At 44.5% G+C, this 27,855-nt stretch overlaps 1 protein-coding gene across 4 annotated transcripts; it reads left to right on the top strand.

The window, feature by feature from the left end:
* Nucleotides 1-123: 123 nt before the first annotated feature.
* On the top strand, nucleotides 124-27,855 carry WDFY1 (WD repeat and FYVE domain containing 1). 4 transcript variants are annotated; one of them, XM_053390032.1, is made up of 13 exons: nucleotides 286-363; nucleotides 1,930-2,086; nucleotides 4,916-4,987; nucleotides 6,457-6,530; nucleotides 8,177-8,231; nucleotides 9,922-10,072; nucleotides 14,135-14,247; nucleotides 16,183-16,309; nucleotides 17,054-17,159; nucleotides 19,025-19,126; nucleotides 19,580-19,710; nucleotides 22,002-22,110; nucleotides 25,024-27,855. In XM_053390032.1, exons 4-13 carry the CDS (start codon nucleotides 6,471-6,473, stop codon nucleotides 25,081-25,083), a joined length of 1,014 nt encoding a protein of 337 aa, XP_053246007.1. In that variant the 5' UTR covers nucleotides 286-363; nucleotides 1,930-2,086; nucleotides 4,916-4,987; nucleotides 6,457-6,470; the 3' UTR covers nucleotides 25,084-27,855. The 4 variants fall into 4 exon arrangements, with proteins under 4 accessions (XP_053246004.1, XP_053246003.1, XP_053246007.1 ...); XM_053390031.1 differs by having other exon boundaries at nucleotides 287-363; nucleotides 4,916-4,983; XM_053390028.1 differs by lacking the exon at nucleotides 1,930-2,086 and having other exon boundaries at nucleotides 126-363; nucleotides 4,916-4,983.

Genomic DNA, 27,855 nt, shown 5'->3' with positions numbered 1-27,855 from the left:
TTTTGGCGGCGCCTCTACTCCACGTTTTATGGCAATCTCACGACGGGAGGTTGGGCGCGGCTGCTCCCGCGGGTTGGGGAGGGGGAGGAGTGACGTCGTCGTCCGTCGGCGCGCCTACTCCAGACATTACGGAAGATGTCTGCGCGCTGAAAAGCCTTTTTCGCGGAGTCGCCGCTACACCCGCCACTACGGGCCGCGCTCCCCTGGCCGGTCCGGGCTTTGCGAGATGGCGGCCGAGATCCACTCGCGGCCTCAGAGCAGCCGGCCCGCCCTGCTGAGCAAGATCGAGGGGCACCAGGACGCCGTCAGCGCCGCGCTCATCATCCCCAAGGAGGACGGCATCATCACCGCCAGCGAGGACAGGTGAGAGGGGGACGCCCCGGAGACCCCTTCCCCGCTGCGGGCGGCGGGAGGCGCTTCCCCCGGGCGAGGGTCGCCCGAGCCCCGGGCGCGGGGGGAAGGGTCCCTCCGCTGCCTCCGCACCCACCCCCGGGCCCCGCAATCTATTTTTTCCTTTGCAGAGACCCGCCTCTTTCCTCCCCCTTTATGAGGGGAAGCGCAGCTCCTGAGCATGAGTCTTTTTTCTTTTGGAGGGGCAGCAAGAATTGGGAGTGGTTGGCTCTTATTTTGTCGCCTCCCCCTTTTTTTTGCTCTAAAATCTCTGGGTACAGAATTGCTATTGTGGGGCGGAGAGGAAAGGAGGAGGGACACGCCCCCTGCCCTCTTGCTTGGTTTTTTTGGGGTAGCTGGTCTGCCTCTGGTGGTGGTGTTCACACGCCGCCACCACTCACCCACCCCAAACTGGAATAAAATCTGCAACATAATGTAAGAGCATTTCTTTAAAGAAGGAAGAAAAAGTTTTTTAAACAGTAGGATCCTGTGCAAACGCCTACGCGAAGGAGGGTGGTGCCTTTTTCCTTTTAAAAGGGATACACACACATACACACACACACAAAATATAAATATATATCTCAACACTCATATCCACATGCAGGGCCCTGGATGACAACGCTTCTCCACTCCCTCCTTCCTCCCCAGACACAACCAAAAATCCCCAGGGGGGGGGGGTGGTAGCCATGTTAGCTTGCCACAGCAAACATGTGAGTTTGTGGTGGGATGGGAAGCCTTGTGAGACTTAACAGATTTGTTTCCTTGGTGGACCAGACCAGAGCTTGCTTTGTCGGCTGCAGGGAGAGCTGCATTCCTGGGCAGCGGCTGCACAGGTGGGTTTGCAAATGGGCACCGGAGATGGCTAAACAACGGACAACCCCTCCAAGGCTGTGAAATGCAAGGGGAAGTGTTGGGGGGGGGTCGTTTTATACCTTGCTGTGCTGCAGAGAGCCCCCAGGACACATGCAAACTTGCAGGAAAGGAAAGAGCACCCCCCTTTTATCTCTCTCTCTCTGTTCTCCCTCTTCCAAAGATTGCCAAGACTGGGGAGTGGTTTTGGCGCTACTTACCCAGTTTAGATGTCTGGTGTTGAGAGTGTGGGACATAAGAATGTAAGAGGAGCCTGCTGGATCAGGTGATCTAGTCCAGCATCCTGTTCTCACAGTGGCCAACCAGATCCCTCTGGGAAGCTTGCAGGACATGCACACAATAACACTCATCCGTGGGGGAGAGGGAGTCAAATGGGGTGATCGGGTATTATCGTTGCTTGTCAGGTATTAATAACCATTAGCTGTCTCCGATCCTACATCTATTCAGCCAGAAAATCTTCCTTTTTTGTTGCATAGAAGCCACAGCCGAACTGGATAAAAGGAGTAGTGTCAGGCCTTGGGTTGTGGCAGGCTTTCATACATGCACCCCAACTTTTCTATGTAAGTGAGGGGTGAGGGGTGATGAAAAGAGTCCTGCATATGCATGAAGCCACATTTTTGTTGTTGGCTACATTACACATTTCATGGGTGAGTTCTGATGTTTTCATAGAATCATAGAATTGGAAGGGACCCTGAGGATCATCTAGTCCAACCTCCTGCGATGCAGGAATATGCAGCTGTCACCTATGGGGATCAAACCTGCAACCTTGGCGTTGTCCGCACCATGCTCTAACCAACTGACCTGCCCAGGACTCCCATCTTCAAATGTAGGTTGTGTGATGGAAGTCCTGGTGAATCCAGTCTCTAATGATACCCAAGGAGAGCCCTTAACCAGTCACCCCAGGATTGTTTGGAGAGAAGCAAGTGAGAATTGGGGGGATGCGCACCAGTTTGGATAGACTGGTGACCTTCCCCAATGGAGATAGAGAAACAGACAGGCCAATTTGCTCATTCTATTTGTAGAACTGCCAGAAAACCTTCAGCTTAGGGTAGGAAGGGCAACTTGGAGCTCCCCTGAGACAAAGCTGAGTTCTGTGCAACTTTAATGCTTGCATAACCTTATCTGATGATGGATTATATTTCTGAGTTATTCAGAGAACAAAATATAAAGGCTTTTCTGTCCACCCTCCCCATATTTCACATTATCCCTACATCAAAACACCCCCTGCCCTCTGTGTGCATGCACATGTGTGGTGTGTGTGTGTGTGTGTGTGGAGAGAGAAATGGTTGAATACTGGCACACTGCCTTGAAGCAGAAATAGCCCATCCCATTTACTCAGTCTGGGGAAGCGTCTGACTGTACAGAAATACTTTCTTCCTTCTGCTCTCCCCTCACAAAGACAAAGAGCACTCATATTCCAGCACAAATACTTTTTCGCATTGGTTTGGTTGCTTTAAAAAAACCCATTTTTGTGTCTCCTTAGCCCCTTCAGTCCTTCTTAGCCCTACTCTGGCCTGTGAATTTGTTCCTTGAAATCTTCTCTGACCACTCTTTATAGTGCACCTTTGATTTGCACGGCTGAGTTACAGAGTCAAGTGCTTTATAGCCAAAGTTTAGATTATCTGCTTTGATTTTGCATCCTGCTTTGCGCTAACAACATAATTTGCACACGTTCTTCAAGTTGTGTATTGCCAGCTGCCAACCAGCAGGTAACATCGACGTTCAAATTGCCTTTGTCTTCATCATGATGGAGCAGAATTTATAGGGGAATATACATGTTAGTCTTTTAAGCAGATGGCGCACAAGAGAGTGCGTAGAGAAAACTGCCCCACAAAGCTGTGCTTAAGCAATCAAGATAATAATCGGTTTCATCAGACCAAAGGGTTAATTGGTGCTAGTTCCGAAAGCCCTTGGGGATTACAGCATCTGTTGCACAGGATTACATTTAAGCTAAGAGAAGAATGCATGTTTCCTCAAAGTGGATGAACAATGTGGCTCGGCAGTACCAGACGAAGCATTTTGATTCTTGGCTTGTTATTCCAAGCAGTGCTTGAAGTGTGCAGAGAGGAGGTCACTCTTGTTACTCACATAGGAGGAAATTCAGCAGCACCCAGCAGTGTCATGCACCTTGGGGCCTTGGCCACGCATGCCATCCATCTCATGTCATCCGAGAACTAGGATGGGGGTAGTGGCCAGGTGTGAGTGGTCAGCTGGCAAATCCACCATTCCAGTTGCACCTCAGCCACAAACCTGTTCAGTCTCTATTCTCTGATTGTGTATATTCGTTGCCATTTTTGTTGTCAAATGCTCAGACTCTTTTTTTTAAAATGCTGTTTCGATGCATTGTGTTATTGTGCTCATTCAACAACAATAGCTATACACTGCAATGCATTAAAAAATACCACGATTAGGATTTCTCAAAAAATGTTGTCAAGGATGAAGCTGGGGTGGGGGGGTAGAAGTCTGTTACCTTCACTGTTATCACCGGAATTGTTAAAACATAGTGTGTATTCACAAAGCACCCAAAGAACTGTTCAATTCCACTTTCTTCAATTATTTCATCCTGAAATCAGTCTCTCCATATTTCATCCATCTTCTCTCAATGTACTTCTCACTGCACACCTTTTCTCTTGAGCTTTTATTTATTTTGCAGCATTCACCCTTGCCAGTTATGAGAATGGCAAGTTTAGGGCTTTCTAACTTAACAATCATTCTTCCGAGTCAAGTACAAAAGCTTGGTGACCTTTGTAGCAGAGTCAGGATTTGAACACGTTCCCCATATCCATTCCCTACCCTGAAGGTCAGGGATGGGGAACTTCAGGACTGGGGTGGATGGGGCCCTGAATGTGGCTCCCCAGTCCTCTCTATCTGGCCTGTGGGACTTCTCCCAGTCGTGCCCCCTCCTAAGCCACACTCTTCACCAGCCCTGCTTTGCCACCACCTTTGAATGTTGTTGTCTGGCTAGAACGTGCCCTTAAATTCTGATAATGCCTTTTGCTTGCCTGGGTGGAAAATGGAGAGGAATGTGTGAGTGTGAAGAAGCTAGTCCACTGTACAAAGGTACAATTCACACTTCATTGCTTTGACCACTTTGTCTCTGGCCTGCCCACCACTGGCATGTGATACCCTCTTCCAGTTGCCCAAGTGGGAACATGAAAAATGTCCCCTACGCCTCCTCCAAGTGCTGAATCATGTTAGTTTTCTGCTATATGATACACTTCAAAGGGTTACGATGGAGGTAACGTCCCTGTTTCTGGTCTTCCCTCTAATCTGAACCTAGGGATACATTTGAGACCACAAGTAGGCCACAATAAAAGGACTGCATGTATTTTCGTGGCCCTAATTCTCTGTACCAGTTATACTGTATATCTTAGAACCAGCATGAAAATGAGCAAGTCATACTGAAAAGCCAAAGATTATATAAGTATTATATAGCTGTGGTGTTATGGCTCATAAAAAGTCAGCTGATAGGTTACTGATATAGTACGGCAGAGGAAGCACAAGGAAATAGCCAGGATTAAAATAAATGACTCCTTTTAATACTGGTGTGTCTGGTAGACATAAATTAAGATACATACTTGCTTGAAAGCACTTGAAATATTACTTTCCACGTTTCACTGCAAAATGATTCTTTTTTCTTTCCCTAACTTCACAGGACAATTAGAGTATGGCTGAAGAGGGACAGTGGTCAGTACTGGCCCAGCATTTACCACACAATGTCATGTAAGTAAGTACAGACACTGCTTTGTTGATATCACTGGTTGAGTGTGTCTCTTGTGCAAATCTAGGAAGAGATCTAGGAAGTTGATGTATGTTATATCCTGCTGTTTTGGGTACTACTGTTAATGTTTTGTACAGTGAAACCTTGTGTTACGGACGGGATCCGTTCCGGAGACCTGTCCGTAACACGGAACTGACATAACCAAAGCGCTGTGTCTGCACACGCTTGGCGTGATTTAGCGCTTCTGCGCATGCGTGAGCAGCAAAACCCAGAAGTAACCCGATCCGGTACATCCAGGTTGCTGCGGGACGCAGCACGAAAACACGTAACCTGAAGCAGTCGCAACATGAGGTATGACTGTATAGTGGTTTCAGTGTGTGATGTTAAATCTTTTTCTTTATAATTATTATTGCTACAATGCATTTTGTCATGTTGCAGACCGCTCTGCGAGAAAAAGGGTAGAACAATAATAGTATTTATCACTATAGTAGTAGGCATGAAAGTAGCAGTAGATGGCTGTTATTGTCAATCAGGATGAAGGCATTTGTTTTAATTCCTTGTTGCTTGATCCTTTTGTGGCTCCTGTCTGTGCTCTTTCTGACTCCTTTAAAGGCTTTTGCTGGTGCTTCCTCAGTAGGCTTGTTTTAGCAGCCTGCCTGTTGATCCACGAGATCATCTTGTGACCCATGTAGGAACTTTACAGCTGGAGGAAACTGACAAATGCAAGAACATCATTCATGCTCTGTGAAGTTGCATGAGATTAAGTTTTCTGCTTCTGGGAAGTTCAGTTACTTATCTAGCTCTACCTATCTAGTATATTTTGCAAATCAGTTTTAACTTTGCTAATAGAATGACTTGCTTTGTTTAACCATTTTTGTTGTTGCTTAAATAAGCTTCTACTCAACCCAAAAGAGAAGAGTGGGAAAGAGAAGAATGCTGCTGTTGTTTTCCCCCACCAAGCTGCTAATTGAAACCAGAGCCTCATTTTAGCTGGGTCATCTTAACATTAAGTCAAACCTAACAAAGGCTTTTGCTTTTAAATATGATTGCCAACTGTAGAGGAAAAACAGCTTGGCTTTCTCTTTTGTCTCTAACAGCAGTTTCATCCATTAAAAAAATCAGCAGATACTTTTCATAATATGCAGAAAAACACAATCACTAATGTTTTCAGATTAAACTGCTGTTTAAGCTTAAGAGCATTAAGGCAGTGCTCTCTAAGAATCCTGATGGCAAGATACTAAGGCTGCAATCTTATATACTCTTTCCTTCTGAGTAGACATGCCTAGGGCTGTGCTTTTGAAACAGAGGGTGTTCTGTGGAAATTCTTCTGGTTTTCCTTGGAAGAAACATGGATGAATAAGAATCTCACTGCAAAACAATGCCTAATGTTGATAATGCTTCGACTGGCAAAAATATTTGATTTAGATTAATTCCTATGTAAAAATTATTTTGTAAATATGTATTTCTTTGGGCAGCTCCCTGTTCCACCATGGCTTATCATCATGACAGCAGACGGATATTTGTGGGTCAAGATAACGGAGCCATTATGGTCAGTATCTCATTTGTATTCAATACGCTTTTTAAGTACTGAGTGCTAGAGTCCTGTCTAGTCAAGTTGCATGGGATCAATTCCAATCTGTTACCTCCGAGGATGACCCGGGTCAACGTACAGCCCAGACACTCAGGTTCAGCTCCGAGGGTCTTTTGGCGGTTCCCTCACCGTGAGAAGCGAAGTTACAGGGAACTAGGCAGAGGGCCTTCTCAGTAGTGGCACCCACCCTGTGGAAAACCCTTGCATCAGATTTCAAGGAAATAAACAAATATATGACTTTTAGAATACATCTGAAGGCAACTCTCTATTGGGAAATTTTTTATGTCTAATGTTTTACTATTTTTACGTATTGTAAGCTGCCCAGAATGGCTGGATATTATTTATACCCAGCAGGGTATAAGTAATAAAGTTGTTGTTAGTTATTGTTATATATTATTATTATTATTATTAATTAATTAATTAAACCCATGCTAAAAATGAGCCTTGCAGTCTTGAATGCATGCATCAGAATACTGTTCCTGCTGAGCTCTCACCCCCCCCAAATATATTAAAAATATATACACTGGGAACAGTTGCTCATGGCCTTTCCTTTCCCAAGACTCCTAAAGGAGCAGATTATGGAGCTCCCAACTGTATGGATAGAAATTCATGCGCTGGTAGGTTTCAGGCTGATTTTCATGGCCTCCAGTTGTGCTTGTTTTCAGTCCACCTAAAGCTGCGAGGGGAAGCGGTAGTGTTAAGCCATCAGGACCAAACAGTGACTGATTTAGGTGGTGCGGAGGCTGGTTCAATTGGTACAGCTGCCAGACTGCTGTGAACACAGGGGTCTCTGTGTTTCCTTAAGATCCTTCCTGGTCTCCCAGGTAGAGCCGACGTACATCTTTAGAAAAGCACCTGGAAGGCCCAGGACTTGAGATAACCAGGCTAGAGGTGAGAGAATTGTATTCTCAAGCAGCCTTGTGTCAGAAACACCCTTCTAGGGAACACGCTGAGCAGGAGAAAAGTTTCCAGCTTGCTGTTCCTAAGGGGTAGGTATCTTCTGTATAGATTCTTTTAAAAAAATATGCAGTGGAGCCTTCCAATGTGCACTTCCCTTGCTTACATTCTGAAATTGTACAGGCCCAGAAGATTGTACCACACATGTAATTTGTAGATTGGCATTTTGCTGTGTTCCATTCACTTGGGTATAGATGCATGTCCTCTTGGATGTTTTCTGCATTTGTTGGCTATTTGAGTTATTAATATTCTGTTGGGAGCCACCCAGAGTGGCTGGGGAAACCCAGTCAGATGAGGAGGGTGTGTGTGTGTGTGCGTGTATTATTATTATTTTAATTATTATTGACTCTTATTTAAAATAGGGGAAATGTAGCAGTTTGTATAGGACCATATCCCTTATTATTATTTACTGTTTTCTTAGTGCTGTACAGCACTTCTTACGTTATCCCTGAGATCATTCTTCAAAATCCTAATGAAGCTGAATGGATGGCAGTTGAAGACCACCTAGACATTTCTCCACATGAAAGCAGAGCTTAAATAGATGGAAATCCCTTGCAGCTTTTCTTATTGTGTCACCTGAGCCTGCCTGATCTCAAGAGAAGATTGTGCCTCTTTCTCTTAATAACAGCTTGGTTGCTTGGTTTCAGGAGTTTCATATCTCGGAAGACTTCAACAAGATGAACTTTGTCAAGACTTACCCAGGTAATGAAACAGCAAAGTGTGCATTATCTTTTCCCCAAGAGGTGGGAAATTTTAGATCAATAGCTTGTAATGTATGACCTGTCTTAACTTGCATCAGATTATTATTGTCTCTGTTTTGAGACACAACTGACTATCTACCTATGTGAGCCGAAATCATACATTCCGTAACTTAAGTATCGAAAACAAAATAGAAAATGGTAAAATATATTTTAATGATGGGTAACCATTAGGTTTCAGAAAGGTTGGATCCAGACTATGCAATAATCAGGGCAGGTTAGTTGTGACTAATTTCAGGCCCTTTGATTTTCAGTGGAACAGAAAATCACGAAAGCACGATTAACTTGGTGTGGGGCTAAATAGTGGTAATTACCAATTTAACTTCTGTCCATCGCTGGCTTTTCCTTCCATTTTATGGGTTCTGAGGCCACTTGTGGGATGGGCTTGACCTAATACTCTTTAAGCAACCTACCATTCTTTAAGCAACTGTTCTCTGCTGCTCTGTGGATGATTCTGAGCTCAGACACCTAATCACAGAACATTTACATGGTGGGGCCATACAGTTTGGCTACAAACAATGACCAGGCTTTTGACTTCAACTGATCTCCCAGCTCCTCTCTTCAGTTCCAGCTAAATCTGTTGCAGCTTTGCCAGGGATCAACGGATCAGGAAGAAAGTCTGCATGGGACAGTGTAGGGAAGACATCTGGGTGCACATTATGCCCCATTCTGGGGAGCATGTGCACAGGGAAGGGATGGGGAACATTTGACGGCTCCAGTTGAAAGCAGCCTTTCTTGACTGCAAGGCCAACCCCATCGAAACAGACCTATCTTATGATGTGTCACTCTTTCTACAGATGCGAATGTTGGCTTTGAGAGAGACCTTGTGTTAAAATGACAACAAAAGAGTCTTTATGTCACGGCAGATGATGCTTGTCTATTCCAATATAATGCTTTTCTCTATTCCAACTAATTTCACAGTGGTTCTCCCCCAATGCTCTCTCCTTCGATCACCAGGTCTGATTCACTGTTTAATCTCATTTGCAATCACATATGTGCTTCACCTAAGCTGTTGTTTTGCCATAATGGAGACTGACCTTCATATATCCATGTGAAGGATGTGACTCACCGCAAGAAGCCTTTAAATAAATGAACTCCTGGCAAATGGGGGGGGGGAGAGAAAAAATGCACACTGTTGTTCAAACAATCATAGCAAAGTCAATGCCTTCCCAAGAAACTTAAATTTGTTTTCCAGGAAGGCCAGCCATCTTTGGAGTCTTCCATGTGTACTTCGGAACAAAGTTTGCATTCAACATTTTTGTGCCTTGACTTTTGCTTCTCTCTCCTTCCACCATAAATGCCTCAGGAGGCCCACAAATTAAATGGGAGCCTGGCTGCAAGTTATTTTCCTCCCTATCTTTTGTTGATAATACTGGCTGCATTGCTGTGGGTGCAGTCACTGGTATTATGTCTGTCAGCATTTTTTGTTTCCTCCTGAAAAAGCATAGGGTGCCACAGTAGGTTCTGGGACTGCAGACAAACCTTGCGTTCCTCTTCTCGCCCCCTTTCCCTGACAGCCATCGTATAAGATGGAAACAAGTCTTAAATGTATGGATTGAACGAGTCACCTGTAGAGCAACGCATCCTGCCAATTGCTGCCTGCAAAAATATTCTCTTCGTTTGTGTCTCTGCAGCTCATCAGAACAGAGTATCTGCGGTCATCTTCTGCTTGGAAGCCGAGTGGGTTATCAGCACCGGCCACGATAAATGTGTCAGCTGGATGTGTACCAGAAGTGGAAACATGCTGGGACGACATTATTTCACCTCCTGGGCTTCTTGCCTACAGTATCTTTCAAAGTAGCAGTATCATAGCAGATGTGGGAGTCTCTGAAGGTTTATTTAAAGTGTGCTCAAAGCTCAGTCGCTCTACTGCACAATTTTATATTCATTTTGAATAGCCTCTGCCGAAAGAGTGTTTTAAGTGACTCTTTCTGCTGTTAGATTTCATTAGTGTAAGAGCTTTTAAAGAGTCTACTGTAGCTAACAGGTTGAGGAAGTACTAGCCACTGTTGCCATGTGTAATATTTGTTTGGCAATTCAGCAGTCTCAGGCTAGGCGCTACATGTGCTTCAGAAGTCCTCTTCAAGTATTCTGCAAGTTAAATAAACTCATGATGGTTGGGGGTGCTTGAGGACCAGCATTTAATAATAATAATAATAATAATAATATAATTAATAATAATAATAATAATAATAATAATAATAATAATAATAAATAATATATTTATACCCCACCCATCTGGCTCGGCTTCCCCAGCCACTCTGGGTGACTCCCAACAAAATGTTAAAAATACAATATGCTACCCCTGCTCTGATCGTCGTCTGTAAGTTGCAGGGCGAATGCATTCCTGAGTTCATGGAGGTTCACTGTGCATTTTAGAACCCTTGTTTTCTAGGAGTCTAAAAATGTGCAGGGAGCCTCCGTGAGTATAGGATTGCAGAACCACTTTGCTTTCATATGTAATGCCTGAAGGAGGCTACAAGCTGCTGGCAGTGCTAGGTGCTGTCTTCATTCAGTGTTAGGAGTGACAATCTGTGATCCGTAAGGTGTTCTCTTTATATCCAAAAGGTCACTTCAGTGTTGATGCTCACAGACCATAGAATGAAAAAGCAGGGTGTGCACACTTAGTCATTGGCTGGGAGGTTTTAAAAATTATTTCACACCAGTTTATTGTATTAGGTGGGTGGACAAGTAGGGAATATCTGTCAATCATTCTTCCCAGTCACCTTTCTCACCCCTCCAGCCTATTGCTGAAGACTCATGACCCTTTCTCGTGGAACAGAGCATTATAGCACACATTTCTGCTATTTAGTATATTTTAGAACTATGTATTCATCTAGGCATAGCACGTTGGGAAGGACATCAAAGATGTGCCGCGATCATTGCTAATCCAAAAATTGGCAGCCCTCTCTAACCCTTTCCTTCTTTTCCCTGCTGGCCATTGGAAGCTGTAGCCAGGGCCCTAACTCCCTCACATTCTACGAACACTGTGAAATGTTTTTCTGTGCCTTATAACCCAATTTAGGCCTAAATAATAGCTTGTCATCCCTAACCCTTGCACTACCTCTGTGATGCTCTTAGTCACTATTCCATCTCTCCCACCTGTAAAAGACAAGAGGAGTGTGATTTGCTTTTAGGTGAAAGTGACAAAGAACCTTGTAGCACTTTAAAGACTACATATTTTTTAAAATGATTGGCTTTTATATCAGTTTTTTTATGGCATAAGATTTCCTGGGCTGCATTCTTCCCTAGGCTGCATCTGTATCACAGTTGTTTTAAATGTGCTTTTTATTGTTTTATCGCTTGTTGTTTGCTGCCCTGGGCTCTTTTGGGAAGAAGAATGGGATATAAGTTTAATAATAATACAGTTCACTTCATTGAATGTCAGCTGCCTACTCCACGAAAACTGGATGACATGATATGTTAGCCTTCAAGGTGCTACAAGACTCTTAGTTCTGTTTACTGTGAGAGACTAAGGCAGCTACTCCCCTGGGAGTTTCCTTTAGGTGTTGAGTTAGTCTATGAGAGAGCTGTGATTTTAGCCCAGGTCATATAGGTTCACTCTGTCCAGTAAATCATTCTGACTCTGAACTTTACTGAGAATCTAGCATGGTTTCCCCAGAAAGCATCATCTTTATCTTTTGGGGGAAAGAGAAAGTAAAGACTTCCTTTTCCTCAGCAGGGTTTTTCTTCTCCTTATTGTCACACACTGTTTGCTGGAGTCATTAATAGCAGGACAGATTATTATTTCACTACCCTTGTCAAGAGCTTCTGAAATATAGCAGCTAATGAGCCAGTTAGAGACAGTTAAGCAAACATGAAACGTTGCAGCATGGGCAGTCAAGAGTATTGTCTACTCCATAAAAGCAAACACTGACAATATTACACAAGTAATGGAATAATGCTGGTAATGAGGCTGGCTAACAGGCTGGTTCAGTGCATACATTGCCAGTCTTCATTTGTGGCAACCGCTCCCCCCTTTTCGACATGTGGTTTGCGAGCCAAGTCTTCAAAGTGTGAAGTAGCACACAGTGCAGCATGCTGGCTTTGGTTTTGTTTCGGATCTGCCCAATTTAGAAGGAGGCAGCAGTGAAGCGCAGCTCTTCTGTTCCTGCTCAGGAGTGACCCCCGTGCCGCAGCTTGGATTTCCGTGCTTGTAGACCTTACAGTAATTTTATACGTAGAAAGAGAGATGGGAGCCAGAAGGGAAGAGGAGAAATGTCTCCACTCCCATTAAATTTAGACCAGGCATAGCCAGTGCTATTTTTCTAGGGGTGCGGGTAGTGCCAGAGCTCACTTTGAACTTCTCCCTTCTTCTCTTAGAATGGCAATAATTCCTACCTGAGAGGTGCCGGAGCTGAGCTCCAGCTGGGGGGGAAAAAGGCCCAGGCATGACAGTTTTGGAATCAGACTTGCTTTAAGATTGCGATAAAGCTCTTAAGTCTGGGAGGAGGGACCTGAGATTCCTGCATTGCAGGAAGTTGCACTAGCCTGCTGCATAAAGGTCTAATTGTTTGTCTGCCTGCTTTTCCCTCTGGCCTTGCCTGCCATGGGCAGGTGGCCAGAAGGAATTGTGACCCTACAGGTGACAAGTTTACCCACTCCTGCTCTAAGCAGTCCAGCACATCCTTGCTTGTATCTTGGAATAAACATGATGGGTTCAGGCACCGCTCAGAGCCCCCCAGGTGGCAAGGTCTCCCTTCTCCCTTTCCACAGGAGAGAACTGTAAGTGATTCCTCCTCAGCCTCGTGCTGGTTAGACTCTTATTATGCCTGTTGTGGTCACACCTGCTCTCTCCTCCACCAACTTGCTCGCATCACGAAGTCCCTTAAGTCTTTTTACTGACACCGTCCTGCTGTTCCGTCACCTGGGAGACGGATCTAGCACTCCTCACACCTTCATGGTGTCATGCTTGTTTTTCTTACCCAGCTAGTCCAGCTGCCCATTGCATGGTCGGCGGTTCGAATCCCCGCGGCGGGGTGCGCTCCCGCTGCTCGGTCCCAGCGCCTGCCAACCTAGCAGTTCAAAAGCACCCCCGGGTGCAAGTAGATAAATAGGGACCGCTTACTAGCAGGAAGGTAAACGGCGTTTCCGTGTGTGCTGTGCTGGCTTGCCAGAGCAGCTTTGTCACGCTGGCCACGTGACCCGTAAGTGTCTGCGGACAGCGCTGGCTCCCGGCCTCTAGAGTGAGATGAGCGCACAACCCTAGAGTCTGTCAAGACTGGCCCGTACAGGCAGGGGTACCTTTACCTTTACCTTTTAGTCCAGCTGCATCTTGGCAGTAGAGCGTTTCCCTTGTTTAACTCATACCCCAGAATGATCAGACTAATTACCCCTCTTAAGTTTTAGAACCTCGGGTGACAGCGACATGGCTTTTAAAATGGTTGCGGAGGTCAAGAGCCTCGTTTGCTTGAACTAAAAGCAGCATCTAGTAAGATATCTTCTAGTTTAGTGAGAGCCAGTGTGGTGTAGTGGTTAAGAGCGGTAGACTCGTAATCTGGTGAACCGGGTTCGATTCCCCGCTCCTCCACATGCAGCTGCTGGGTGACCTTGGGCTAGTCACACTTCTCTGAAGTCTCTCAGCCTCACTCACCTCACAGAGTGTTTGTTGTGGGGGAGGAAGGGAAAGAAGATTGTTAGCTGCTTTGAGACTCCTTAGGATAATGATAAAGCGGGATATCAAATCCAAACTCCTCTTCTTCTAGTTTAGGCACACCTTCAACTTTGGTTTTTATAGCACTTTGGGACAAATTAGACTCCTTTTTACAACCATCATTTTACGCTCTGCCTCTGTGCTGCTTGAGCAGTTGATGCATGAAAGCTACTCCTTGACTCGGCTGTGCTAAGATACGACTTTGAAACCCAGCATGCCTTTGTCGGAGACTATTCTGGGCAGATCACGCTCCTGAAACTTGAACAGAGCACGTGCTCAGTTATCACAACTCTCAAGGGTCATGAAGGTAAATATATATGTATGTATGTATGTATATCTTTTTCTAATTGATTTTCCTCCTGAAATGAAATTAATTATAAATATATGTAACTAGACCTTCCCTGAATTCTTAGGGTGAGTGGCACTAAGTGCCCTCCCTGCTAACCTATGAAGTGTTCTGAACAGGAATGTGGTTGCCAGCAATTGTGCTGCTTTCTCAAATGACTGGGCATTAGGCGGTATTGAGTTTATGGCCAAGAGGGGTGTCGGAGAGGATGACCTGTCACATTTGTAAGCAGACTCAAACCAACTTCTCTTTACCTTCAAAACTTCTTTCCTAATGTCTCAACAAATGAAACTGATTTGTAAAAATGTTACATGGGGAGGGGGGAATGAGAGAGAGACATTGCACACACTTTTGTAAATCAAGAAAATATTTAATAATAATAATAATAAAAAAACTTAGGGTGTAGTAATGAGTTTTAGGCACCAGATGGCAGGCTTTCAAGGGTTGACCCTCTGGCAGCTCATAGAAAGCAATAGATATAATGTACTGTCCCTGCTGTGTGACCGACACACATTTGCATTAAGTGAGAATGGGAACTGGGGATTATTGCTTCTTTTGTTAGTTTTCCTGCCTTCTTCCGTTGCGGAATCCACGGTGGTGCACACATGGTTCTCAGGTGGCCTCCCATCCATGCTCTCACCGGACTCAGGCCTGCTCAGCTTCAGCAACCTTGTATGCCTTCAGATCTGACTGACACATGAGGACTCATTGAGGACTTGAACTGTCTATCATAGAGACCCTCAAGAACATTGTTTCCCCCACCCAGCCTAGTCCCTCTCATTAAACCCCCCCCTCCGGCCAGTCTTGTCATGGCCATGTGCAGTGACTCATGGCTCACTGTGACAAGTATCTCTCCCCACCCTGGTAAGCTGCTATCCATCTCCTCAGCCTGTTGCTGCGGGTGAAGGTAGTGGGTGGGAACCGACAGGTTGGAATGCAAATTCGGACTTTGGTTCCTAGTTTCAAAAGTTGAGACAACCCTCCCCAAAGGTTTATTCCTGCACCCTGCTTTGGCACTACAGGGTTCAGAGTGGCTTATTTATAGTTCGCATCTACATCCAGACACTGCCAAACATCTTAGCGTCAACCCTAAGCCACCACATGTGCCTTCAGACCATTATCTGAAGCAGAGGTCTGTGTGTGTGGTTGGTTATCTCTTATTGTGTGCCAACAGTGATGTATGGCCCTGCCAGAGCAGATAATTAGTTGCACAGCTACACACACTGAGAAAAATGAGGACCAACACTGATTAACTTATTCAGCTGTGCTCCAGTGAAAATTGCCCGTTTCTATGTACCTTTATAGTAGACTGTGAATTCCAGACAATAAGAATTATGTGGAAATGGTCAATACTGGGGCTCTGCTATACAAACAAGGACAGCGGGGCAAACTCTAATCACAGCTGGCTCAGATAAACAGGCCTGATAAAGATGCTGGCTACTGAGAGTCAATTTCAGAGGTTGTTTGTATGAAACAAACTTGAAAAACTCTACTTTGTTTGAAGGCATAATTTGGTAACCCAAGCGTGGACTTGCAGAGGACGTGATTTCTGGAAAACATTTTGGGGTCCCGTGAAATATTTCTATAGTCTCTCATCGTCTTCATTGCTTGTCATGAAGACTTTCTCACATGGCTGGCTTGTGCTGAACTTTTAAACCTGAGTTTAGGTGTGCTTGTCTGCTGTGCTGTTCAAGTCTGCTGCTTTGTGATTTATTACATGGTTTATGAAGCCAGGAATGATTGTCTAAACTAGGCAAATGTATCCCTTTGTAAAAGGGAAGATTTATACCTACCCTTTGGAAGTGCAGTATTCTATTCCAAGCCTGCCACTCCCATTTACCAGAAGTCTGAAGGTTCTCAAGCTAATGCACTTATTCCTTCTCCTCCCTAACCTAGGAAGCATTGCCTCTCTGTGGTGGGATCCGATTCAGCGGCTACTCTTCTCTGGAGCATCTGATAACAGCATAATCATGTGGGATATTGGAGGAAGGAGAGGTCGGACGCTTCTGCTTCAAGGCCATCAGTATGCTAACATTTTATTTTCCCAGCTCTTACTGCTGCTGGTTCAGTCCTTGGTTGTGTTAACATAGGGATGAGGAATACTACATTGTACTTTCTTTGAGCACCATCTGTGCTATGCCTTTAAAGCAGCATGAGACCACTTTAAACAGTCCTGGCTTTCCCCCAAAGAATCCTGGGAGCTGTAGTTTGTTCAGCATGCTAAGCACTGTTAGCAGACCCCCTACTCCCCTCACAGAGCTATAGTTCCCAGAGTGGTTTAATCAATCAGTCCTCCTTCCCAGGGAACTCTGGGAATTGTAGTTCTGTGACTACATACAAAACTGTTGTACCAAAATTTTGCAGGGTTGGGGGGCAGTATCTGGTGTTTGAAATTAATAAATGAAATTAACAAAATGGGTAAAAATTTACTTCTCTGGTCAAATCAGCTGTCCCTTTGTTTACAAATGAAGCAGTAATATAAACAGGAAGGAGAGCATGAGAACGTCTGTGGTGATAATGGGGGTAACTTCCATTAGTAGCATTGTGCACACCCTTTCTTTCAAAAACAACAAAACTTAAGGCAATGTGACTCGTGTGGCATCAGAGAAAGCTTCCTGTCAGCATGAATCTTTAAGAAGCCTAAGATGGAAACAAAATTTCAAGAGACGGAAATCGTTTCAACTGCAGCCTGCAGAAACATGGCTAAGGTTCTGTATCAGTTTTAAATACTGAAATGGAGAATGCTTTTTGTTTATTTGCTGTACAGTGACAAAGTTCAGGCCCTTTGCTACCTCCAGCTCACACGACAACTGGTTTCTTGTTCAGCTGATGGAGGGATCACAGTCTGGAATATGGATATTAGCCGAGAAGAGGTAGGAATTGCCACCAGGCCCAAAGGCTTTATCTCATTTCCCTTGAGTGCACATAAGAAGCTAAGGTCCCATAGCCATGATGCTCTAGTTCTGCTCAGATTTCTGCGTTCTCTTCACAGGCCTCCCACTTATAGGCAGTTAGCTACGGAAAATTATTATTATAATATTTATTTATACATACATACATACATACATACATACCCCACCCATCTGGCTGGGTTTCCCCGGCCACTCTGGGCGGTTCCCAACAGAATATTAAAAACATGATAATACATCAAACATTAAAAACTTCCCCAAACAGGGCTGCCTTCAGATGTCTTCTAAAAGTCAGATAGTTAAATACTCCCTTCTCACAGTGAGGGAACTGCCAGAAGGCCCTCAGAACTGGACCTTAGTGTCCGGGCTGAATGATGGGGGTGGAGACGCTCCTTTAGGTATACTGGGCCAAGGCTGTTTAGGGCTTTAATGGTCAGCACCAACACTTTGAATTGTGCTCAGAAACGTACTGGGAGCCAATGTAGGTCTTCCAGGTCCGGTGTTATATGGTCTCAGCTGCCACTCCCAGTCACCAGTCTAGCTGCCGCGTTCAACATCACAGTAATATGATCGTTCGATGGGCACAAGCATTTCTGCCTGCCAGATGGAACCAAACTCCCCTCTTCTTCTGCACACTGGTGTGGGGTTTTTCCCAACCCTCTGGAGCAGATTAGGGGGAGGAGAAGCTCTCTTGCTCTAGCACGAGTATATACTGGCCTCCAGTATCATAGTGTGTTAGCTGAATCCAGCCATAAGCAGATTCTACTTGTGGGCATGTTGCATTTATTTATAGTCATTCTTACAGGCCTCAGTCACCTACTGAGGAATCTTGGTTAAAGGGATTTTGATACTTAAGGAATGACCAGACTGCTTGTTTTTGGATAGTTCTTCAACAAAGCAAACGAATAGGGGAAGGGGTGAGCTTTGTTGTTGTCACATTTTCAAGGTTTTTTCAGCAGCTACAAAGGATAAAACCTTAAACTCGAGGTCAAGTAGTGACAAGCCCACAGGGTGTGCCAAAGTGGCTTGTAGGCAATAAGTGCAACTTGAATTGCTCTGCTTCTATTAGTGTATGGAACACTTGCAATTAGCTAGACCTCCGGTGTCTGCCTATAGGGAAGCAGGTGGGGGGAAATCTGGTCCTTCCATGGGTTTCTGAGCCGCCCCAATATGGAGTGAGGACAGGAATAGAATCTGATTCATATACAGAAGAGAGGTCCAGGCAACAGCTCAGTTAATTGCTTTAAGTGGCATCTATAGTGCTCAGAAATGAGGACAGGACATGTTTAACGTCAGGTTATGAGTGAAAAACGGAAGGCATGATTATTTGACTGTGGAATGCTTCAGTTTTTCCAATTATGTGGTATCTCTTCTTAATCATCCAGACACTGAAAACTGGGGAGCTTCGAAGCCTGCAGCAGGCTAATAATTCAGATGTGGCAAAGGGAGGCTTCCTCATTAGCGTGGTGGAAACGGAAAATGCCACAGCTAAGGGCAAAGTGGGGGAGGCACATAAAGATCTGGGAGACAAGGCCCCATTTCATTAATTCCTCATGGACGCAGCTTGACACTAAATTGGACTAATCACATCTGGAGGGTGGCGGTTTTTATGAGGCAGGCTTGCGTTTTGGGGACTTTTCACAGCTCCTCTCAGTTGAAGACCTTAATCGCATTTCTAGCTTTGTTGCTAGCGCAAAGCAATAAATAAACAAAGGTTAATAAATACACATCCTTAATTCCAGCGACATTTATGGGATTTGGGGGAAGCGGGTTTCTCCCCTTTTGCAACAACATGTTTAAACGTTTTCCATTGCCTCTTCTGCTCCCAGGCCCCTCAGTGGTTGGAAAGCGATTCCTGTCAGAAATGCGAGCAGCCTTTCTTCTGGAACATAAAGCAGATGTGGGACACAAAGACTCTGGGGCTGAGGCAGGTGAGTCTGTCCTCCCGCCTGCAAAGTATTTTGGTGCTGGCCATGTATGGCCTTGGCAGGAAGGATTAATGTTTAGTGCCGTACTTGGATCGGGCCTAATTTCAGCACTAGGAGTGCCCCATCTCCCTTCGATCTAATTGAAACGAGAACGGATGCAGTGTTTGACTTACAAAGTCCTAAATAGTCTGGACCAGTGTTTTAAGGACCATTTTCTTCCATATCAACTTGCCTATCAAGCTCTTAATCTGAGGGTTTTTTTTCTTGAGTTGCTCACTGTTTGGAGGGTAGAGAGGCTAGAACTAGAGAGGGAGTCTGTGGTGAATCTCCCCTCCCCAAAACCACAGTTGGTTGCAGCTAATAATTGGAAGCGCTGTGGTAATTTGGCTTTTTTATTTTGCTTGGTTTGATAATTTTCCATCTTTCTTGTTCCTGCTTTTCAATTCTCTCACCCAGCATCACTGTAGGAAATGTGGCAAGGCAGTGTGTGGAAAATGCAGCACAAAACGCTCCAGCTATCCAGTGATGGGCTTTGAATTCCAGGTTCGGGTCTGTGACGCCTGTTTTGATTCAATCAAAGACGAAGAGTGAGTACGCTTAGGAAAGACTCCTTTGTTTTCAGTGATTTTTTTTAATTAACCGAAGGACATTGTATACAACACAAACCAAACCAAAGAAAATCCCAAAAGGGAAAGGGGGAAAAAGATAGTATACACTAATTATGAGCCAGATTATGTAAAGCTCTACTCAAATATTCATTGCTTTGCTTTCCTAGCTGTCAGCTGAGGCTTAAAAAAATACAGAGCGAGAGCTTCAGTATAGTGGGTGGCGCTGTGGTCTAAACCACTGAGCTTCTTGGGCTTGCCGATCAGAAGGTTGGTGGTTTGAATTCCCACGACAGGGTGAGCTCCTGTTGCTCTCTTCCAGCTCCTGCCAACCTAGCAGTTCGAAAGCACGCCAGTGAAAGTAGATATGTAAATAGGTACCACTGCGACTGGAAGGTAAATGGCATTTCCATGCACTCTGGTTTCTGTCATGGCGTTCCGTTGTGCCAGAAGCAGTTTAGTCCTGCTGGCCACATGACCCAGAATGCTGTCTGTGGACAAACACTGGCTTCCTCAGCCTGAAAGTGAGAGGAGTGCTGCACCCCATAGTCGCCTTTGACTGGACTTCACCGTCCAGGGGTCCTTTACCTTTTTAGCTATATTCCATAATTTATTCATTATCAAACCTATGTTAGATATTTTAAATGTACATATGACTTCTAACACCAATGATCTTTCATTGTAGTAGTTGTAGTTTGCCTCCAAATATTCCACAAACATTGCAGGTTAGCAAACAAATCCTTTATGGCTAGCTAAAGTGCAGCTTTCAGCTTTTAATTAGAAATTCAGTGAACCTTACAAGGCTGTTTTATCCTTTATCCTGAAGTAGCAACCTCATCAAAATAAAGAGCAAGAGAGTCCAGCACCTACCTGATTCTTCCTCCCTGCTTTCCTTTTTTCTGCATTTAGTTCTTTCCAGCGTCAGCTAGCAGTTTCAAATGCTGGAACTGAAGACGCTTTCCTCCCCAACCTCCACCATCCCAGCCTTGTTTTGTAAACAGAAATCCCTACTTGCTCCTGTTTGTTAGCATTGGCAAGAGGGTCATCTTCCTGTCTCCCCACCCCTCTTGAATATGAGCTGTTAATCATAGTAAAACTTAAAAACATCCCTGAGTGAGTCATTTATCTTATTATCACCTGTGTAATGTTTATAGGGGTTGCTCGTGCGTAAGTTGCCACCACTCCTGGCTAGGTTGCCTGGTTAAACCTTTTCTGTCTGGACAGCCCTTCACTTCGGGGCTGTTTCAGTCACTAGCAGAATCCGTCAGTGGGCGTTTCTTGAACCTCTTCCAGCACAAAAGTTCTTTGACGCCAAGTCTCCGCCTCCTCTCCCTGCGCGGAAGTCTTCTGCGCAGGGTGGGTGTGGGTAGCGGAGGACCCATGCTCTCCCCACTGGTCTCCGGCGAGGAGTCCTGGAGCCCCCTCGCCGATTCCCCCATCTGCCCCCCTTTATCCCTGGTGTTACGCTGATTTCCTTCCCCAGCCGATGAGCTCCCTCTCTCCCTGCTGGGCCCTTCTCCAGCATCACTTGGGAGCCTTGCCTCCGCCTCTGGCTCCGATGGCAGTTCCCTGACAACCTGCGTCACTTGCTAGAGCAGGAAAGGCCTGTTGCTATAATTATCCTGCTGTGTTGATTTATTGGAGTCTAGTTATACATTGGAACTCATTCTCTCACCCCAAAGGATCACAAAGCAAATGAGAGCTGATACCCCATCAGTTCATGCAAATTCCTATCGACCACCACTTACTGATGTTCTGGAAGTATCCTCTGTAAGATATCAGGCCAACCAAATAACCTTTTTTGACCTCACTGAGCTCATGGCGCCACAGTTGCCCTCCCCTACCTGTTGAGTTGTCCAAAATATTTGGAGGGCTACAGGTTGAGGACGGATGTGCTACAGCATTTGCACCAGTCCATGCCAAACAGTAAAGAGACTGAAACCAGTCATTAAAAAATAATAAAAAAGGAAGAAACGTGTGGGTTACAATTTCTGATCTTCTCATTGTACAGAGGCTTTCACAGATCAGCAGTGGAGCCAAAGGTCTGAAGGTTTCACTCTTGAATATTTAGAGCTTAATAGGACCTTAATGAACTGGCCAGTTCTCCAAATGTCATTCATATGCTGAGGCTGATCCTGAACATGACACATTAACTTTTCAGAAATCTCATTTCCCTGAAGTGTCTTTCTGTCTTGAAGCAATTTCCTGTGCCTGGTTTGAGAAACGTCTAGCAAGTGGCCCTTATTTAAACTCATTTTTCTCCCCTCTTCAAGCCGCACGTCTCTGGCTACTTTTCACGAAGGAAAACATAACATTTCCCATATGTCCATGGACATCTCAAGGGGACTAATGGTGACATGTGGAAGCGATCGTGTAGTGAAGGTATGATTCTCTCCCCCCTCCCCATCTGTCTTGGCCAAGACCTGCAAGTAGCTTACACAGTTTCCAAAAGGTAGTAGATATGAAAATATTCAAAGGGAAAACCCCAAATAAACAGCAGAACCTTGAGGTCAACCAAATGTTTTGGATAGACTTAATAGTGTTGTTCTGCAGAGATACAGGATTATCTGTTTTGGTCTACTAAAACTGTTGAGCCATTCTGCCTTTGATGGGTAGGACAAAGTTATCTAGTTGCTTTTCAGGAAATACAGTTGTATCTTGGATCTCAAACGCCTTGGCTCCTGAACAAATTGGCTCCTGAATGACCGAAACCTGGAAGTGACTGTTCCAGCTGTTTCGAACGTTCTTTTGGAAGCCGGATGTCCGACGGGGTTTCTAGGGCTTCCGATTGGCTGCATGAGCTTCCTGCAGCCAATCAGAAGCCATGCTTTGGTTTCCGAATGTTTTGGAAGTCGAATGGAACAGATTCCGTTCGACTTCCAAGGTACAACTGTACCTCCTTTAGCTCCACACCTTTGATCTGAGGTTGTTATTGCCCTGGCTGCCTTTGAACCATTTTTGAACCATTGAAGTGGAGAACGTGCCATCCTTCCCCTTTAGCTCTGTGCAGATGCTTCTGTATCAAATCACTGGGTGGGATCCAACATTAGTCCTACTCAGAGTAGACCCTTTGAAGTCAGTGGAGTTAAATGGGTCAACTCTGAACAGTGGAGTTAAATGGGTCAACTCTGAATAGTCAGTGTCAGATATCGTCTGCTGGAACTGAAACGGAAGCAGTAATATTAGTAATATTTCTAGCTAGGAATCTGCAGTAAATTAAAATGGGAGTGACTGTGTTTAATCAGTGGGGATCATGTAACATTTCTCTGTGTTTTAAGCACATAAGTATTGGCTTGTTGCACATGGCTAAATAACGAACACTGTCTCCATTGACTTCCAACTTGAAAACCTTTGATAAGTTCATAAGCAGGGCATGATGGAAGTAGCTAGCATCCTGTCACCATACTACCTTTGCGGTCCTTAGCTGTCGCCAACCACCAGACACTGGCCAACTTGTCCTCTGTTTCGATTAATCTTTATAAGAATTTGCTTAATAATCTCACAAGCCAAATTGTTTTAGTTTTCTGAACAAGTGGACTGTTGTATCTCCAGACGTTTATTGTTTACTTCCCAATTTTCCCCCAAAGTGTTGGAAATACTCCAGTGTTTTAAGAATTAATGATTACGAAGCATTCCTCCCCCCCCCCTTTTTATATAAAAAAAGTTATGCCCACAGAAGGAAGATCTATGCCCTTGAAGGATAAAATACCCCGTAAGTTCCCAATTTAGCCTACTTTAGCTTTGGAAAGATTAGAATCAAAACAACCTTTTCTGTTCCATCCTTATTACTTGATAACCTGAATTCAGTGTGGAATATTTGGTGTGTCAAGTAATGCTGTGCTTGCAGCACTGAAGTGAACTCCCCAGGGTGCAAGCCTGGGCAGTGTGTCTGGAGATCCTGGACTGCCCAGACGACAGGACTCCCCTCTTGGCCTTGCTGGTGTTCTGCAAAGGAAAGGAAACCATTGCATTTGGCAGCAGCTTGGCTGCAGGAGTTGCCAGAAGGAAGTGTACAAGGCACCATCCAACCATCTTAGGGTCTCTAGTCCAGATTTGTGAGGGTTTATTCCTTAGCCTTTTTTTCTCCTGAAGATGTCCCACAAGGCAGCGGGTCCTGATTTTTTCCTTGGGCTTTACTCCTGAAGCCTTTCTCACAAATGAGTGTAACTGCAAGGTAGCAGAGGTATCGAATCAGAGTTTTCCTTCTCCTAAATGGGCTACCACCCAATGTTGACAAGCCCCTTCTGCCCCTCGTTTCCCTTTACATCTCATGCATTGCATAGTACAAGTGTCAAGGAAAAAGCTTGTAATACGCAACATAGAATTCATCTGTGGTATAAAATTCTACAGTCATACTTTGGTTCTCGAATTTAATCCATTCCGGGAGTCCATTCAACTCCCGAAACGGTTTGAAAAACAAGGCGTGGCTTCCTACTGGCTGCAGGAGCGTCCCACAGCCAATCGGAAGCCGCTTCAGACGTTCAGCTTCCAAAAAACGTTCACAAACGGGAACAGTCACTTCTAGGTTTGTGACGTTCGGGAGCCGATTTGTTCGACAACTACGGTGTTCGGCTACCAAAGTACGACTGTAGAGTTAAATAACCAACCAGCTTATGCAAAATAGTGTCATTGTTCTTACATTCTATTCATGTGTTGCCTGCTGAATTCCCCCCCCCCCCATTTTGGTCACCTTTATCTGACAGAAAGGTGGGATAAATCACTGGTCTGAAACTGCTGGGTTGCCACCTGTCTTACGAAGGGTCTCAACAGCAGCCCTGCCACCAATCATGTTGTTGGCATCCATCTGTCTCGGGAGACAATGGAGGAGCGAGCTTTCGGGGGTGAAGTCAAACCGTTGGAGAGACTTAAACCACTGAACCTCTTGGGCTTGCCGATCAGAAGGTCGGCGTTTCGAATCCCTGTCATGGGGTGACCTCCCGTTGCTCAGTCCCAGCTCCTGCCAACCTAGCAGTTTGAAAGCACGCCAGAAAAAGTGCAGATAGATAAATAGGTACTACTCTGGCGGGGAGGTAAACATAGCTGTCAACTTTTCCCTTTTCTTGTGAGGAATCCTATTTGGAATAAGGGAATTTCCCTTTAAAAAAGGGAAACTTGACAGCTATGAAGTTTTCGGTGTTCTGTTGCACCAGAAGCGGCTTAGTCATGCTGGCAACATGACCCGGAAAAACTGTCAATACATGTTTGAACTGCAGGTGGATCTTGAGTTTGAACATGTTGGGTCTGCTGCCATATGTCACTCAGAGTCTTACTTTGCTTCTGCATCTCCTCCTTCAGATATGGGACATGACACCAGTAGTGGGCTGTGGCCTTGCGACCGGCTTCGCTTCCCGCTGACCTGGGCCTGCCGAGTTAATGTACCCGAAGCACCAAATGGATAACACTCCCTTCTGTGATTCTTGCCACCAAAATGCCGGCTGCTTGACTCTGTGAACTCTGCTTTTCCCAAGATGGACAGCCTTTTTGTGTGTCTGTGTGTGAGAGAGAGTGGAGCAGAATTTTTCTGTAATGCTTACCAGGAACAGCGGAGCCTCCCCAACTACAAGTTCACCGCCTATGGAATGAACGCAGAAAAGGCTTTAAGTGCAAAAAAACCAACCACAACTCCTTGCCTAAAGAGACCACTCCTCATTCGATTTACTTGTAGTCTTCAATGTGTGCTTTTTCTCTGCTGAAATAATACTGTACAGTGGCAAAGGGTTAAAATGAGTGTAGTGACAACAGAGTGTGCAAATAGTTGTAACTTATTCTCCGTCCTTGTAAACCATCCCTGTAGGCTAGTTTTATCTTCTGAACAGCCGCTGTGAAGGCTGCCTCACAAACATAAGAATATATACCTTTTGACGGAAAGAAGAAAGCACCTCTTCACCTCAAAGCAGCATTGCAATAAGGGTGAGAAAATGGATAAGATTTTTTGGGTGGAGAATTTTCTATGAATTATGTTTATTCTTTCAAAGTTGTTCAGACTGAGAATTACGTCAAGTTGTCTTGAGAATTTTTGTATCTGGCCAAAATCATGACTTTTTTTCCTGTAACACTAAAAGCAAGTTGATGTGTCTTGTCGTATGCCTTACATGTAAATAGAGGCTGTGTGAACTCAACAACCTGCACACTTTGAGTGAACTAGTTGTTGTGTTCTTTCCGCTCCCCAGATGATGGCGCTTCCTGCATTCCCCCCCTTAAAAAGTCATAATAATGGAGAAGTGTGTGTCACTTTGATCTTACTTTCTTCAGCCAGTGCTGAGCATGCTTTTGAAAACATTTCAGCAATAACAAATTTTGTTGTGGGGTGGGGTGGGGGCGCATAGATAAGAGCTCCTGCACTTAAAAATGGATGGGATGAATAGCAGCGGAAAGTTGTGAGACTAAAGATGCCCGCAAACTTTGAGAATGAAACCGATTTGTCACGTTGCGCTACAGCAGTATAAGGAGAAGGGAATGATCCTTCGTAACCTGAGCATCATTTCAAGTCACCTCTCTGTTCATTTGCTTCATTGGCACTGTTGAGTTTAAATTTTTGGAGTAAATGTAGCTTTGTGAAATCGGGCCGGTGCGATCGCTAGCATTAATGGGATAAAATCATTGCCTAAAAGCCTGTGTAAGATCCACGGCAAAGGTTAGTTCATTCAGGCTAATAGATCTGAACTGCTCATTTTCCCTCCGATCAGGTAGCAATATCTCTTCCCTCAATATATAGTATCTCTAGGAGTATTTTCTGGAAATGTTGTACTAAAGCGGGGGGGAGAGCTATTTGGTGTTTGCCATGAAAAACTTTCATAAGGCCAGTGTTAATTGTATACTGTTTTATAAGTGTGTAAATTGCTAAAGAATCAAGTCTTTCAAGTGTTTTGTGTTAGGGAGATGCATATGAGGAGGAGCAGTATAATATTCTGAGGTGAAATGTTGTGTTTGCTGATGATCACACTAGGACTTAGGTCAATGCTATGTTCTGCAGTTGTGTGCAAGATTTGAGTTACTTCATTAGAATGAAAACTCAGGAAAAAAAGATTCAGTTGATCATTTTAGGGTCAAGGTGCACGGAGGAAAAACATGAAGGCAGCAATTTCGCCTGCATCCTAACATAAAGTTTGAAGAGTAGCACAATCTTTATGGAGAACAGTTATCTCTCTTGAGTTGATGCGTTCTGGGAAGAAGATGGCCCCACTGAACCAGTAAACTTGTACTACTCATTGCCTTATTGGACTGCATGAAAAGTGGAACTGCACTTGTATGGATTAAACCAGAGTCAGTTCACCTCGGTGCCCAGAGGAAAAGTTTTCTGTATCTGGAAATGCACATCTTGTGTTTTGAAAACTACCCGACTTGAAAGCATTTGTTACATCTCTACTCCACCTCCCCTCAAAAAATTGCCTTAGAGCATATGTTCCCTTTTCCTCACTTGGAAACCTGGGATAACCGGCAGCAAGGGGGGGCACCCATTGTTTCAGCATTGATAGTTGACCCTACAGAGTAAATTCTCCAACTTGATTGGCTACTTTTTCGGTTATTAACTGCTTAGACCACAGAATAAGAATTTCCACCTCTTGGCAACTGCACTTAGACTCTTCTGTGAGTATTTTGCCAAAGGATGCTGAATTTGCTCCGCGACTGAATAATTTTAATTTTATTCTATATTTTGGTAATTTGGAGAATTTGACATTAAGGTGTTGTCTAGATCCGTGGAGAGATTTTGTTGGGAAAACACAAGTTTGTTTGCATAATTCAAAACACGGGAGTTCTCCAAAGTCGTCAAACCCTTCCCTGAAAACTTAGATTGTGTGTTTGTATAGAAAACAGTTTTGGGGTGAGCAGAAGGACAAACACAATGCTGTGCAATGTAACAATAATGGTCCCAGTAATTTTAAATGTGCAATTACTTTGACTTGATTTGACACACTTACCTAGTCCCCCCCCCCCCAATTAAAGCCTTTCTTTATGTGGGAGCAACAAGTACTAATGTATCTTTTGTCCGATAGCTGTGTTCTGTGAAATACTGTATCCTTTGTTATCTGAGACTCTGTTATGGCTGTTCTTCGTTCTCCCTCCTGTCTTTTGGAAGAAAAAAAACTTTGAATATTGTACAATTAAAAAAAAGAATATTTCCTGATA

The sequence above is a fragment of the Podarcis raffonei genome, chromosome 5 (genome assembly GCF_027172205.1).
Source record: "Podarcis raffonei isolate rPodRaf1 chromosome 5, rPodRaf1.pri, whole genome shotgun sequence".
Taxonomy (NCBI): Eukaryota; Metazoa; Chordata; class Lepidosauria; order Squamata; family Lacertidae; genus Podarcis; species Podarcis raffonei.
This window is presented reverse-complemented; position numbering and strand designations above follow the sequence as displayed.

Bases quoted from the DNA above. Each gene is read 5' to 3' on its own strand.
- WDFY1 (XM_053390028.1), top strand. From the start codon at position 227: ATGGCGGCCGAGATCCACTCGCGGCCTCAGAGCAGCCGGCCCGCCCTG. The intron at 364-4,915 runs GTGAGAGGGGGA...CTAACTTCACAG, and splicing joins ATCACCGCCAGCGAGGACAG to GACAATTAGAGTATGGCTGA. The intron at 8,232-9,921 runs GTAATGAAACAG...GTGTCTCTGCAG, and splicing joins CTTTGTCAAGACTTACCCAG to CTCATCAGAACAGAGTATCT.